At 42.8% G+C, this 16,367-nt stretch overlaps 1 protein-coding gene across 11 annotated transcripts in view; it reads right to left on the bottom strand.

The window, feature by feature from the left end:
* FRMD4B (FERM domain containing 4B) overlaps positions 1 to 16,367 on the bottom strand; it is a 333,168-nt gene that overhangs the window by 99,130 nt on the left and 217,671 nt on the right. For all 11 annotated transcript variants that reach the window (XM_067043674.1, XM_059077841.2, XM_067043676.1 and 8 more), the window contains one exon: positions 12,871 to 12,963. In XM_067043674.1, the coding sequence (XP_066899775.1) occupies positions 12,871 to 12,963 (93 nt within the window). The remainder of the gene's footprint in view (positions 1 to 12,870; positions 12,964 to 16,367) is intronic.

Genomic DNA, 16,367 nt, shown 5'->3' with positions numbered 1-16,367 from the left:
GACTTAATACCCGAAGAGAGCTCACAGCTGGGGTCCTGGAAGAGAACTCGCTCTCAACTTGGTGAGAGGCAAGATAAACCCGGACTGAAGTGGCACGGGGTGGGTGGGGGGGAGTCTTGTCCTTAGCTCTGCAAAATCCCGACAGGCCTTGGGCATTTGCTTTTTTTATTTTTTCCTCCCTTTCCACAATAAGGAAACGTTTGAGAAGTAAATCCAGCAGCTTAAAAAGGCCATGAAAGATTTTACCACTGAGACGGTAAAATCATTTGAAAAATTCCACCCTTAATGCTGAATCATCAAGGGAAGTTCCAGAAAGAGAATAAATCCTTTATATTTTCACTTACAAGGGTTTATCTCACCTATAAGTGAGCGTAACAAAGATTCATGAGTGTTAGGTGTGTGAGAGAAGGGAAAGTTAAGGATTAAGGCAGGAGGGGGAGATGAAGAGTTGGAGGGAAAAGTCGGCTTGGGAATCTGAAACATACAGAATATGGAGTCCCAGCTCCATCATTTATTAGCTGTGTAGCCCTGGGCAAGATCGTTAGCTTCTCTGTGTCTTTTCTAAAATGGGTGTTATGACTGCACTTACCTCACAGGGTTTTGGAAGGAGTAAATGAGATAATAGAAAAGGATGGAAAACAATAAAAACTAACAGTTGTTAATAAAAATCCATTTTCTGGAATTTAATGCTATTAAAGTGGGGGGATGTGGCTTAAGCTTTGAGTCTAAGACTCTTTGTCTATAAAGTGGGGATGACGATGGCCTTAGGAGGACCATTATGAAGTGCCCACTACAGTGCCTGGCACGTGGTAGGAATTCAAGAAATCTTAACTAGTGTGGCTTGGCAAACCTTGCATGATGTTTTTAAAAAAAAAAGCTGGGGCTTCCCTGGTGGCGCAGTGGTTGAGAATCCGCCTGCCGATGCAGGGGACACGGGTTCGTGCCCCGGTCCGGGAGGATCCCACATGCCGCGGAGCAGCTGGGCCCGTGAGCCATGGCCGCTGAGCCTGCGCGTCCGGAGCCTGTGCTCCGCAACGGGAGAGGCCACAACAGTGAGAGGCCCGCGTACCGAAAAAAAATAAAAAAAGCTGATAGGACACGATGGGATTTGAACTATATCTGAAGGCTAGGAAAAAATCAGGATTCTATAGGATAAAAAGAAATCCAGGTGGAGAAAATACAATAGGTAAATAGCATCTCTGTGGTAATGTGATAAACATTCATAATTTGGCTTTCACCAAGAGTTAGTTATAATCTGAGTATTCTCCCATCAGTTTCGGTCTCCTGGCCGTGGCCAGACAGACCAAGGACAGTCACCTGACGCAAAGGCAACCAGTCTGTAAGCTGGTGAGCATCCTATGAGATGGGCTGGGAAGAAGAGAGATGAGCCCATCAGAGGCTCCTTATCCGGGGTAAGGAACCGACAAACCCATCATGTACGGTCTCTTAGAGAGACTGAGAGATGAGAGAGACAGGTCAAGAGGGAAATGCTGGAGGTAGAGAAAGGCACCAAGCAGAAGCCAGGAGGGAGAGAAAGGACACAAGTCAAGAGCAGGAACTGAGGGAGCAGAGGCAGAGAGTAGCGAGTCCTTGCCACGGCAGATTCAAGGCCTGCTGCTGCCACAGGACTGAGATGACCTGTGTAACTAAGTTTCCTGAAGGACCTTCTGTTTCAACTAAGTGGTGATGGTTTTGCCCTGCTTCCTTTGCTTTTACAAGTATTTTCATCTCTGTCAACTGAGATAAGATGGGCAGGTTTTCGGGGGGCAGCCTGAAAGTGCAACAGCAGGATCACAGCTAATGTTTCTTGAGCTCTTACTTATGTGCTGGGTCGCATGCAGAGTGCTTTCCACGCGTTGCTTCATTTAATTCTCACAACAGCCCTGGGAAGGAGATACCTATCACTATTCCCATTGTACAGATGCAGAATCTGAATTTAGAGATCCGCCTACATGCACAGGCGGGAGGAGGTATTGATCTGGGTCCCTTTGACTCCTGTAGACAACGCTTTTCAGTGGAACCTCCTCCTGGCTGCCTCTCTTGTTCACTCAACCAGCATTTATAAGGAAAGCTAAGCCCTAAAGAATTGTGTGCAGAAACAAGTAAAATAGAAGTACATTTGTTCTCTATTGTTTCAAAAGTCAGAACCAGGGCTTCCCTGGTGGTGCAGTGGTTAAGAATCCAATGCAGGGGACACGGGTTCAAGTCCTGGTCCGGGAAGATCTCACATGTCGCGGAGCAACTAAGCCCGTGCGCCACAACTACTGAAGCCTGCGCTCTAGAGCCCATGAGCCACAACTACTGAACCCACGTGCCACAACTACTGAAGCCCGTGCGCCTAGAGCCCGTGCTCTGCAACAAGAGAAGTCACTGCAGTGAGAAGCCTGTGCACTGCAACGAAGAGTAGCCCCTGCTCGCCGCAACGAGAAAAAGCCCACACGCAGCAACGAAGCCCTAAAACAGCCAAAAATAAATAAATAAAATAAATGAATAATAAATAAATAAATAAATAATTTTTTTTTTTTTTTTTAAGTCAGAACCAGATCAGTGGACCAAAAAAATACAAGGTGATGGATTCTGGATCAACCTATGAAACACCTTTTAAAAACTTAAAATAGTATTGGAAGGGTGTTCCTGCCCTATAAGAGTCCCAGGTCAGATTCGGAGAACTCAGGGTCTGTTATCTATGCCAAGATTCGGTGATTCTTTCACTTTTACTTATTTCAATATATATCTCTAACAGAGAGGGATCGTATTAAAACCATATGAATTTTCACACTAGCTTCATAATTCCTTAATATTTAAGATTCTGATCTTCTTTCACATTTGCCACTGTCTTCAAAACTTTTTTTTTTTTTAATCCTGTGCTTGCGTTATTAAATAAATAAATCGGCAATGGTCTTTAACGGGAGTCACATATGCAAAAGCCTTAAGGGTCACCAGCTGGATGTAAAACAGCTGAGCACATTCCTTTCACTCAGCTGGAACTCCTTCTCCAAGGTATGAGCATGTGACCCAAGCTAGACAAGTCAGATTCTTTCACCCTGTTATAGAAATATGATTACAATGACCTGTCGATCAAAGATTGTTCGAGCCTATTTTTCTGCCAGTGGTACCCGGATGAAATTGTCCATTGGTTTCTGCTCCCTAGATCCCTGCAGAGCTTGGATTCCTATCTTTTCTGAGGCTTCGTTAGTCCAGTTTTCCTTCAATTCTGTTAGTCACAGTTGGTTTCTTTTGCTGGAAACCAAAGAATCCAAATTACTGGCTACTAGAGAGCTTCCCAAGTGCTAGGGACAATACAAAGGGCTCTACATGCATCATTTCATTTAACTTCAGTACAACTAGATGCCAGAGGTAGCAAATTATGAACCTATCTTACAGACAAGAAAACTGAGAAATAGAGATGTAAAGTCAACTTCCCCAAGCCGTACAGGTAGAAAGCAGTGGAGCCATGATTCAAACTAAGGCCTTCCAGACTTCAGAGTTCATATTTCAAACCAATATGATAGGATGCTTTCCTACCATAACAATCACAATGAAGTATAAAATGTACACAATGCCACGGGGCCCAAGGGAGGAATGCCATTAAATCAGCTTATGAATCAAGAGGGAGAAGACTGCCAAACTGAAATCCAGAGGACTCAGTGTCACAGGACACGGTGTACCCTCAGACAATTGAGCCGAGTCTTAAAGAATGCATGAGCTCACCAGGTAACGAAGGTTGGAAGGGCATTCCAGGGAGAGGGCATGTTAGCCAGCCCTCTTGCTAGTCTTCAAGAACTTAACAAACCATATGCAGGGAGTTGAGTGGCTTAGCACCAAATCAACTTGTGGCTTGTCCAATTCTGCACAGATACCTTTGTACTAGAAATTGGGTTCCTCTTGTTTCTGAAGCTCAGGTCCCTGACTATATCCTAGTTCCAGTAAACAGGTCCCTATCTTGTTTCCCACTACTTTCTGGCGATCCGCCCTGTTGCCTCCTACCTTACTGCCTAGGCATCCGATTACCTGCTCTTTGAATCCACGATCCCATCTCTCCCTCAAGGGAGCCACTGTAATGACTTTATATTTACAGAGGGTATGAACGGTACGTATGTATGGTCCACCGGGAGAATGGCCCCCCAGGAGCACCTATCAACACGTACCATGAACTGAAAACAAAATCTAGGGCTTCTTAATGAAGTGAAACGCACTATCCCAGACATACAATAAAGACCTTTGGTTTCAGTCCTTTTTTGGCAAAAGGGGATATCGTTTCCCCTTACTCACAGTAAGCGTGCTTACTGTGAGTGATTTCACTAAGATTTTGTGAAGTCAAAGCCCACAGTTCCATTTTCAGCCTCTAAACAAACCCAGCCTTTTGGGCTAGGCATATGTTTTGGAGACAGATACCTCAAGCAGTTTAACAAGTGTAATTTCTTGAGAATTTGCCTTCTTGAGAAGAGGTTTTGTCTCTGCTTTCCGTGTTCCTCCCATTAGCATTTCCCCCCCTTTCTTTTTCTAAAAAATTTATTTATTTATTTATTTATGGCTGTGTTGGGTCTTCGTTTCTGTGCCAGGGCTTTCTCCAGTTGTGGCAAGCGGGGGCCACTCTTCATCACAGTGCGCGGGCCTCTCACTGTTGTGGCCTCTCCCGTTGCGGAGCACAGGCTCCAGACACGCAGGCTCAGTAATTGTGGCTCACGGGCCCAGTTGCTCCGCGGCAGGTGGGATCCTCCCAGACCAGGGCTCGAACCCGCGTCCCCTGCATTAGCAGGCAGATTCTCAACCACTGCGCCACCAGGGAAGCCCATCCCCCCCCTTTCTTGATGGGACAGGTGTTCACCTAACCGATCATCGGTGATGACAGAACGTCAACCTCAATGATGTGACATAATTGGCTTGGAGGAGGGGCGGGCCTGTCAGCGAGATGACAATACACGTGTGTCGAAAAGCAGAAGACTCTGGTTGTTTGGGGTGGGCTGTCCTTTAATGGTCACTGCCGTGTAGTGGCCCATGTTTTTCTCCTATGGCATTTATTCATCATGGTCAAAAGTCAACACCACAGGGAATTCCCTGGTGGTCCAGTGGTTAGGACTCTGAACTTTCACTGCCACAGCCTGGGTTCAATCCCTGGTCAGGGAACTAAGATCCTGCGAGCTGCATGGTGTTGCAAAAAAAAAAAAAAAAAAAGGAAAAAAAAAGTCAGCACCACAGAGTTGGGGAGATAACTGGTAGGCAGATAATAATATCTGCCTACCTGGGGGACTATAATAAAAGGTGCACACTTAGCTGGGAACCTCTTTAAAACTTCAGCTGTAACAACAAGAATGGAAATTCCAGTTACCCTTCCTAAGCTCTTTCTCTCAAGGAAGCAACAAGTTACAAAGGTGTCCATTTTGACAGAGTGGGAAACCACTCTGAAACGAATATTCTTCTGACCACTTTATCTCCCCAACTTGAGCATATTTTCTTTGTTTTCCAGAATCTTTGCTATGTCTGAGCGATAGCATCAAAGAAGGCGAATTGGGCAAGAATGACTCAATTATTTCGCATTCTGAACAATGCTGACTTGTTGACTGGCATCCCCTAAGGGCTGCATTCAAACACCTCATTCCAGGTTTCGTTCAGTTATTGTGGGTCATTTTAGGCACTCACTGCCTAAGATCTCTTTCCGGTCCTGATCCACATCCCGAGCAGGGAGATCTGTATTTATGGCTTGTAATGACCCTGCAACCTCAGAGTCCTGCTTTATAATGCACGCTGAAGACAGCGGTATGATTTAAGGGTATTTCATTTTCTCCAAATGACGATGCACAACTTCTGAGAGTCCCATATGTTCCCGTTGATCTCTGGGAGGGAGGATTCCCCAAGGGAAGAATTATTTGCTTCTACAATGTGCTCCCCTGCCAGGAAAACTCTCCCTCACTTCCGAATTTCCAGGCATCCCAAGGAGAACTAGAGAGGGCCCGCCAGGTGTGAGCCTGTGGAAACCTGCCCTGTCGCTCCTCTCCCACATTGTGACTCTTTCTGAGTTCTCCGGGGAAGAGGTGGAGGCCCAAGAGGGTAAGGGCCTTGCTGTGACCTGTCTGAACGGGGAGGGAGTCTTCTGCCCCAGGCAACGTGAAGTGTTAGGGTCCCGTGGTGAATTCCAAGTGCTTGCTTCAAACGGCAAAATAGCCTGCTCCCGTCCACCATGAGCAAAGTAGGGACAGATGCTCTGAGAAGGAGACAGGAAGAGGCAGGAGAGGTTAAGTTTTCAGGGAGGGGATGGCTGGGACTAGTGAATGATGGAGACAAATGATGAAATCTTCTACCCAGTGCAAAAGTGAGTGGGTCAGACCCAAGCCAGACAGTCTCCAAACTTCCATATTCAGTAGCCGTATATCACATTAAGGAATTTTTTACCCATTGAACATGTGGTTGAGGCAGCCTCTGTTAATTATATCATAAAAATAGTTAACATTTCTTGAGGGCCTTCATTACATGTTAACATACATAATCCTCCACCAGCCCAGTGTAAGCTCCTATTCCATTTCCTAGGTGAGGAAAGAGGCCCACAGAGGGTGCCAAAGGCCACACAGGTAACACACGGGAGAGTTACGGTTAGAACCCAAGAGCAATGCTAAAGCAGTGGTTCTTAAGGGATGGAGTGAAGTGCATCCGGCCTTGCTGAAGACATTTTTTTGATTGTCCTGACTTGGAGAGTGTTCCTGGCATCTCATGGGTAGAGGCCAGGGGTGCTGCAAACATCCTACAGAACAGCATGGCTCCCTTCAGTGAAGAATTCCCTGCCCCCCGAATTCCTGGCGGTCCAGTGGTTAGGACTCTGTGCTTCCACTGCAGGGGACACGGGTTCGATCCCTGGTCAGGGAACTAAGATTCCGCATGCTACACAGTGTGGCCAAAAAAAAAAAAAGAATTACTTGGCCCCAAATGTCAATAGTACTGCTACTGAGAAACCGTGCATTAAGGGCCAAGCATTGAACTTCTGTACCCTACAGCCTTTTCACCCATCATAATACTAATGCTTGCCTTCTGCCCTTTTGATGTCACCCTGAGGACAGATTACAGAGAAGACTGAGCAGATTCCCATTAACACTGTCTGATATGTGAGTGGGGAGCACACAGAAATATAATCCTATAAGAAACTGGAATCGGGGGCTTCCCTAGTGGCACAGTGGTTAAGAATCTGCCTGCCAATGAAGGGGACACGGGTTCGAGCCCTGGTCCGGGAAGATCCCACATGCCGTGGAGCAACTAAGCCCATGCGCCACAACTACTGAGCCTGTGGTCTAGAGCCTACGAGCCACAACTACTGAGACTGCATGCCACAACTACTGAAGCCCGCGTGCCTAGAGGCCGTGCTCCACAACAAGAGAAGCCACCACAATGAGAAGCTCGCGCACCGCAACGAAGAGTAGCCCCCTCTCACCACAACTAGAGAAAGCCCGCGTGCAGCAACGAAGACCCAACACAGCCAAAATAAATAAATAAAATAAATTAGAAACTGGAATCGGGATTGAGTTTTGAAGGATTCTGTGTCTTTCTGGAACTCTCATATGAATCAGGATGGTGACTCCTCAAAGACGAAGGCCCCTTACCAACTGCCTGGAAGTTCAAGAATGGGTTAGGCCAGGAGGTCATGGTCAATATTTCGGCAACTAAAAGACTTTTCCCCCAGGTTCTGGGATATCATTCAGATGGAAGTGTGGTGGTGTGCAAAGAGCTCTGGCTAACTCACACATCTGCCTCAGATACCTCTGCTGGGCCCAAAGCAGGAGAAATCCATGATTTCTCGGTGCTTTTTAATCACATTCCTCTGGGAAGAGGTGAACTTTCCTGTCCTCTCCTTATTGTAAATTACCTACTCTTTGATAGCTCTAAAATAACTCACGGCTACCCAGTCACAAACATTGTACCTTTTCTTCATTTTATCACTCTTCACACTTGCATTTTTAAAAAATTGCTTAATACGTTCATCGTAGGAAAAAATATATAGAGACAAGCAAAAGTCATTCCCACAATCATTCTACTCAGAGATAAATTACTGTTAACATTTTAAACTTTTTTCCTACTCATTATCTTTTACTTAAGTGCCATCCTGTGGTCTGCTTCTTTCCCCTAGAATATACTGGGAACTTCTTTCTGTATCAATAAATCTATTTCTTCACCAGAATCTTTACCTGTTGGGCTGTATTTCATATATTTGTCTTTCTTTAAAAAATCAGGTGGAATGATGTGGACCCAGGAGTTTTAGTCATAATGCTTCCTTGAGTTAAAGGCCGAACGTTCCAGAACCAGGCCAAGGTGTGCTTAAAAGACTGAAAAAAGTCTTTCAAAGGCTCTGTGTTTGCAGCAACTTTGACAGAAAGTTAGTAGTCTTTCCCTACATCTCCTACCAGGACTCTCCACACGCGTCGAATTCTCACCCCCAAGCATCACAGACAGACAATACGTAGGGTACCTCTGAGTGGTCACTTACTGTCTTAGCGCATAGCAAAGGAGATTTGGAAATAGGAGGAAGAAGAGAGGGGAAGAGGAGAAGGAGGACCAGAAAGAAAAAAAAAAAAAGCAAGAGGTAGTCCGATGAATAAGGGAGGTAAAAGACCCAAGATCCTGGCGTTTTGTGGAGCTGGGTGGTACCAGCCAGAGCCACCTCGGCTTGCCCCCCCGCCAGGGGATGGGAGCTTTTCCAATGAGGTCACACGCAGTTCCCCCGCCACCCCTTGAGAATTAAATGCCTGTTTGCTCACTATCAAGCTTTTCAAATGCTTACATCTGGGCTGCATTACCAAAGAGGCCCATGTGTTTGTGGATGATAATTTACAGCAGCAGTTAACAACCCTGAGGCTGGAGGAGTCCCCCAGCAGCCTGGGGGCGTTTGGACGCACAGGGAAACAGAGGATGGGTTAAATGAATTATGGTGCATAAGTAAATTATGGCACGTCTATACACATATGTGTTACACACATAGTTAGCACATATCATTGAGATTTTATAACTAAAGCAAAGACAAAGGGTTAATCCTGAAGTTCATAAAGAGAGAACTAAGTGCATTCACCTTAAATGTTTTCTTCTTTCCATGCAGAAGCGGCATGTGTTTCTGAGCTGCTCCCTGCATCCTGGGGGATGTGAACTGGGAGAAAAGTCTTTCCCTGCAAATCTGTAGGACCCCAGTGTTTAGCTCAGGAATCAATGAGACAATACAGGTCAAATATCTAACCCAGTGCCTGCCACAGGGTTAATGCTACATTTCAATAGACAGGAAACTTCTGGAGAGCAAAACTGTATGGTATTTTTCTTTTTCATACACACTACAATTAAAAAAATGACATTTTCTTATATTTGCAAAATACTCTGCCAAGTTATGTTGTATCCCCTGATCCCTTTTTAATTCACAGCCAACTTGCCCAAGATACCATTTACTGTCTCCAGCGCACGGTATCAAAATCTGGGCCAGGAATGCAGAGGTTTTGGGGGTTGGAGGGGTGACTGTTTAAAAATTTTCCTACAGTGATTCAGATATGCAAACCCTCTACTTTTGGGGGAGCTCTGAAATGCAATGTCCCTTTTCATCTGATGTCTTTTATTACAGCGATCAACTGTTCACTGTAAAAATGCCATCACTTCCTGAAACCATCTTCATTGTTGGCATTTGGATATTTTAATATTTATCTATTTATTTATTTAGGCCTCTTCTCGCGGCTTGCGAGATCTTAGTTTGCCAACCAGGGATTGAACCCTGGGCCCCAGCAGTGAAAGCACTGAATCCTAACCACTGGACCGCCGGGGTATTCCCCTACATTTGGATATTTTTAATTGTTAGCAATGAAAATAACAGGGATGCACATCCATATCATGCATTACTTCTGTGGGGAATCCCTTCTCCTTCTGTGCTAACTACTCAGCATGTACACACCTCGGTGTCCACGAGTGAGCGACTCTGAGTTCCAGGGCATGCAGCAGTACTTGCTGATGGGAAAGGCAATGACCCCGATATCCAAAGAGACCATGTGTCTTTCTAGAGGCTTCTATGGTGACCCCGTTTCCAAATACAATCAAATGCTCTTTGGTTCTAGTCTTCAATGACTCAAAAGTGTTGTCACTCCAGGCAACCCTGGGGTGGTGGGGTGGTGGTGGTGATGTCTGCTACGAGGTAAATATCACCGGCAGTCCTGTTTTCTTAAAAGAGGAGGCTGGAGACCCTCTGAGAGGCCACTGACATCCCTGGGGTAGCTACGGTCCCATTTGTGAGACCTCCAAAGAACTGCAATCCACTCGCTGACCTCTATCCCGTTCACTTAACTCCTTGGTGTGTGCTTTTGCTCTATCATTTCCTTAATTAAATTGGAGTAACAACAAGTCCTTAATTGGAATAATAACGAAGACTATTATGACCTCACAGTACTGTTGGGAAGAAGAATTAAGTGAATAATTAAAAACTTGATAAGGGCTTTTAAACATGCAAGTAGTTCAGGGAAAGTAAAGCTAAGTGATTACACTCGTGAGATAAGTGCTGAAACTCACAAACAGGCAGCAGGCAACTCCGGAATCCCAGGAACTCGCTTTGGAATGACAGGGCCGCCTTATGAGTGACTGTACAGAAGGGAAGACACAGCTTTCTCCCCTGGCATTTTGAGACCAAAAATAGACCAGAGAGTAGTGGTCAAAGAACTAGAACACAAACCTGGTGACTAAAGAAATGTCACTGAGTAGTTAGGCTACAGAAGCACTACATATGTGCCCAAAGATGAAAGTGTAAGGACGTTAACTTCAAGCTACATCTTAGTAAAGTCACTGGAAACAGCCTAAACGCTTAATAGTAGCCTGGATAGCTAAATTATGGAAGTGCAAAGAAATCAAGTAGATTTTTTACATACCCAAGGAAAGATCTCCAGGTTAAAAAAAAAAAAAGTAAGTCACCAAACAACTTATCAGCCTTATTTTTCTCTAAGAAGGGGAGTGAATTGGGTATAAGGTGAGTGAGCAGCAGCCTGATGGAGAGCAATTCTTCCTTTTCACTCTATACTTTCACAAAGTTTGAAATGTTTACAGTGATAATATAATTCTTTGTGAAAAAAGATTGATTTATGTTGAGCCATTTTCCCTACAGAATACGAGCTGAAACCTTCTCTATTCTCTGACCCCTGCTTAATTACTAATGTACATTTTTTGCTATTGCTGCTGGTCTGTGTTTGTCTTTTTCTCCATTTCCATGGACACAAGCACTCATATCACACTCTTTCCAGGAAACTCCTATGTTTTCCTGTAGGATTTCTGTGTACTTTTCCATACATGCTACGCTCCTGGACAAATCACCATTATGCTACCTCCTTCCTGGGTTTTAAAAATGTGACTTCTGGTGGTAAGAAAAAAATTCTGAACAAGATTTCAGAGTAAAAAGCAAAAAACAAATTGGGGGCTGTCAACGTTTTATTCACTTCATAAGTAGCAGCCTCCATCCACAATCACCATCAATTCATGTTAAAAAGAGACTTAAGGGCTTCCCTGGTGGCGCAGTGGTTGAGAGTCCGCCTGCCGATGCAGGGGACACGGGTTCGTGCCCCGGTCCGGGAAGATCCCACATGCCGTGGAGTGGCTGGGCCCGTGAGCCATGGCCGCTGGGCCTGCACGTCTGGAGCCTGTGCTCCGTGACGGGAGAGGCCACAACAGTGAGAGGCCCACATACAGCAAAAAAACCCCCAAACAAACAAAAAAAAGAGACTTAAAAAGAAAGGACAATCAGGACATCTTATCACACTTTTGGATTACAAGGAACATAAAGAAGTAAAAAAAAAAGAAACAAGTGTTTGTGGAAATTGACATGATTTTGTCAGGTAAACATATGATACCCAAACCCCACCCTGCCCCAAAGAGACAAAAAGCCTCCACCATCATGTCATAAAACAAAGCATAGTTCAACATCCAAAAAATAATATAAGCTCAGAATTTAGGGTCCATTCTTTAGGTTAATCCAGCTTTATGAAAACATATTTAGATTTATGGGAAATCTCCTACCTTAGTTATTTTATCATATTTGGCTTCAGACCAGGAAGACAAAATTTATCATGAAAATATATCAAATCCAGGATAGTGGGGAGAGGGGCTAATACATAGGAAGGGGCTTTCAGAAAAATTGGTGACTTTTTATTTCTTAAGCTAGGTAAGGAACATGGGCGGTACTCTTTCTAACATTTTATTATCTTAGAGTGTGAATAATTAATGTGAAAAAATATTTCCATCATCGGCTGGCTTTAAGAAATCACTGATTTAGTTGAATATATCCACTGCAGGAGGAAATAACTGAGGCCAATATGTACGGTTAAGTGACTTGCCCAAGCAGAGCTCAGAGAACAAACCAAGGATTCCTTCCCAGCAGTCTCTTCAAGAAAGCAGAATTCAGATTTCTGTACTGTTAATTCTTTCCATGAGCATTTGTTTGCATTTTATTGTCTATTCAATCAAGGTGTGAAATTGTATAAAATTCAATGATTTCCATAGTCTCTAGCAAACATTCCTACATAAAATGTAATAGTAAGTGTTTGCTATATATTTCAAATTATAAAAATCTAGAAGTATGTTGAGTCAGAAACAGGTTTATGTATTAAAATATATTACTTACGTTTTTCAGCTTTAAATGGATTCAAGGGGCGTTGAGAACTAAAGAAAGGTGATTCTATACTTCATCTTCAAAGGAAACAGTTCTACACAGTATCTATGTTAACTTGTTCCCCAGACTAAGACAGCAAAGAATCTCTTTCACGTAATAATTTTTTGATCTGTCCCTTCTTTTTTTAAATTCTGTGATTCTGATCACCAGGATTTTTTTTTTTCTAAAAAAAAAAGAGGCAGGTGGTGATGGTAGATGTGTCTCTGGTTACATACCTCACAGAAAAGTGCAAAACGGTTGGGCCTGGTTTCTTGGGCAAATCGTGGTCAAGAACTCGGTGGTCTAACTGTAGCCAGTTCTGCTGACCTCTGTAAGAGTAAAACAAAACAAAACAAAACAAGAAAGATTAAACAGAAACCCAGAGAAAGGTTTAATAAACACTGTGTTGGCAGAGCTGTGCGGTAACAGTTATTCTCACACGTTAATGGTAGGAGTATAACCTGTTACAACCAGTGATGAGGCCAATTTGGCAATTTCTATCAGAATTACAAAAGCACCTGCCTCTGAACCAGCATTGTCATTTCTGGGAGTTAATCAGGATAAACCTGCACATGTGGAAAATAGCCTATGTATAAAGCCACTCACTGTAGCATTGTTTGTAGCAGCAAAAAGTCTCACAACAACCTAAAAATCAAACAGGGTATTGTTTAAGAAAACAAATTAAAACAGCAATGAAATACTACGCAGCCACACCAAAGATCAAGGGTATCTTTACAAACTTATTGTGAAGAATTTTCAAAATATGGTGTTAAATGAAAAAGCAAGATGCATAAGAGTATAATATATTGCCATTTTTTTAAGTTAAAAAAAGCAGAGCTAGACATATGTGCATTTATATGTATAAAAATATCTCAGAGAGGATACATCATGAAATGAACAAGAAACTGAAAACACTGGCTGCCTTTGGAGATAAAAAACTAGGTGACATTAAACATATTAATCCTTAAATTCTTATTAAATATAAAATCTGAAATATTTTAGGTAGTCAAGAAGGGAAAAACTTTTCTTTTAATGAAAACAGACAGACACAGATAACAATACTACAGCTTTTATAAAAATATGAGGTCGACACACTACTATGTATAGAACAGATAACTAACAAGAACCTACTGCATAGCAAAGGGAACTCTATTCAATACTCTGTAATGACCTATATGGGAATAGAATCTAAAAAAGAGTGGATATATGTGTATGTATAACTGACTCACTTTGTTGTACAGCAGAAACTAAAACAACATTGTAAATCAACTAGACTCCAATAAAAAAATTAATTAAAAGATAAAAATAAAAATATGGGGTCAAATACTTTCTGGGGGCTGTCTTTGGATATATATTATGGAATTCCTAACATGTAAGCATGTATTTGTTGATTCATTCAAGGGCTCCACTAAAATCATGGGTATAAACATTCTCCTGAAATTGTGACCTGAGGGAAAGAAGAATTGAGACACTGTGGCTGGGGATGGTTTATGTGACTTTTCCAAGATTGTCCCACTAGTTGATCCATTTTGAATTGTAAATTCCCAGAAGGCAGAGACTCCATTCGCTTGCTTACACAAAACTTAAGAACATGCTGATAGCCGTGCGATGTCAAATTATACCCAAACCTATAATGGTTCAGAAGATATTTTCCAACCTATTTTGGTCTTTGAGTAAATAAGTTTTTTAAAAAATCAGAAAACTCTAAGCTGTATTTATTATAAGTAGATAGGAAACATGAGTAATAATAATAATAGCAGCTAATCTTTATTGAGCAACTATTTAGTGCCAACCAAGCTGGTACTTTTTTAATATATTAATACTGTATTTTAAAATAAGTCTGCAAAGAAAAGTGGCAGAGCTGGGATTTGAATCCAAGGCTTTGGATACAGGAGAAAATGAGATTAGAGGATTGAAACAGCTTTTTTTTTTTTTTTTAATTTTTGTTTTATTGTAGTAAGAACTCTTACCATGAGATCTACCCTCTTAATAAGTTTTTTTTCTTTAACATCTTTATTGGAGTATAATTGCTTTACAATGGTGTGTTACTTTCTTTTTTTTTTTTTTTTAAAGAGAGCTTTATTTATTTATTTTTGCGGCACGTAGGCCTCTCACTGTTGTGGCCTCTTCCGTTGTGGAGCACAGGCTCTGGACACGCAGGCTCAGCAGCCATGGCTCACGGGCCCAGCCACTGCGCAGCATGTGGGATCCTCCCGGACCGGGGCACGAACACGCATCCCCTGCATCGGCAGGCTCCGGACGCGCAGGCTCAGCAGCCATGGCTCACGGGCCCAGCCGCTGCGCAGCATGTGGGATCCTCCCGGACCGGGGCACAAACACGCATCCCCTGCATCGGCAGGCGGACTCTCAACGACTGCGCCACCAGGGAAACCCTACTTTCTGCTTTATAACAAAGTGAATCAGTTTCTGCTTTATAACAAAGTGAATCAGCTATACATATACATATATCCCCATATCTCTTCCCTCTTGCGTCTCCCTCCCTCCCACCCTCCCTAACCCACCCCTCTAGGTGGTCACAAAGCACCTAGCTGATCTCCCTGTGCTATGCAGCTGCTTCCCACTAGCTTTCTATTTTACATTTGGTAGTGTATATATGTCCATGCCACTCTCTCACTTTGTCCCAGCTTACCCTTCCCCCTCCCCATGTCCTCAAGTCCATTCTCTAGTAAGTCTGTGTCTTTATTCCTATCCTGCCCCTAGGTTCTTCAGAACTTTTTTTTTTTTTTTAGATTCCATATATATGTGTTAGCATATGGTATTTGTTTTTCTCTTTCTGACTTACTTCACTCTGTATGACAGACTCTAGGTCCATCCACCTCACTACAAATAACTCAATTTTGTTTCTTCTTATGGCTGAGTAATATTCCATTGTATATATGTGCCACATCTTTATCCACTCATCTGTCGATGGACACTTAGGTTACTTCCATGTCCTGGCTGTTGTAAATAGTGCTGCAATGAACATTGTGGTACATGACTCTTTTGGAATTATGGTTTTCTCAGGGTATATACCCAGTAGTGGGATTGCTGGATCATATGGTAGTTCTATTTTTAGTTTTTTAAGGACCCTCCATACAGTTCTCCATAGTGGCTGTATCCATTGACATTCCCACCAACAGTGCAAGAGGGTTCCCTTTTCTCCACACCCTCTCCAGCATTTATTGTTTCTAGATTTCTTGATGATGGCCATTCTGACTGGTGTGAGGTGATACCTCACTGTAGTTTTGATTTGCATTTCTCTAATGATTAGTGATGTTGAGTATCCTTTCATGTGTTTGTTGGCAATATGTATATCTTCTCTGGAGAAACGTCTGTTTAGGTCTTCTACCCATTTTTGGATTGGGTTGTTTGTGTTTTTGATATTGAGCTGCATGAGCTGCTTGTAAATTTTGGAGACTAATCCTTTGTCAGTTGTTTCATTTACAAATATTTTCTCCCATTCTGAGCGTTGTCTTTTCTTCTTGTTTATGGTTTCCTTTGCTGTGCAAAAGCCTTTAAGTTTCATTAGGTACCATTTATTTATTTCTGTTTTTATTTCCATTTCTCTAGGAGGTGGGTCAAAAAGGATCTGGCTGTGATTTATGTCATAGAGTGTTCCGCCTATGTTTTCGTCTAAGAGTTTGATAGTGTCAGGCCTTACATTTAGGTCTTTAATCCATTTTGAATTTATTTTTGTGTATGGTGTTAGGGAATGTTCTAATTTCATACTTTT

This window comes from Kogia breviceps, chromosome 10 (assembly GCF_026419965.1).
Source record: "Kogia breviceps isolate mKogBre1 chromosome 10, mKogBre1 haplotype 1, whole genome shotgun sequence".
Classification (NCBI taxonomy): Eukaryota; Metazoa; Chordata; class Mammalia; order Artiodactyla; family Physeteridae; genus Kogia; species Kogia breviceps.
This window is presented reverse-complemented; position numbering and strand designations above follow the sequence as displayed.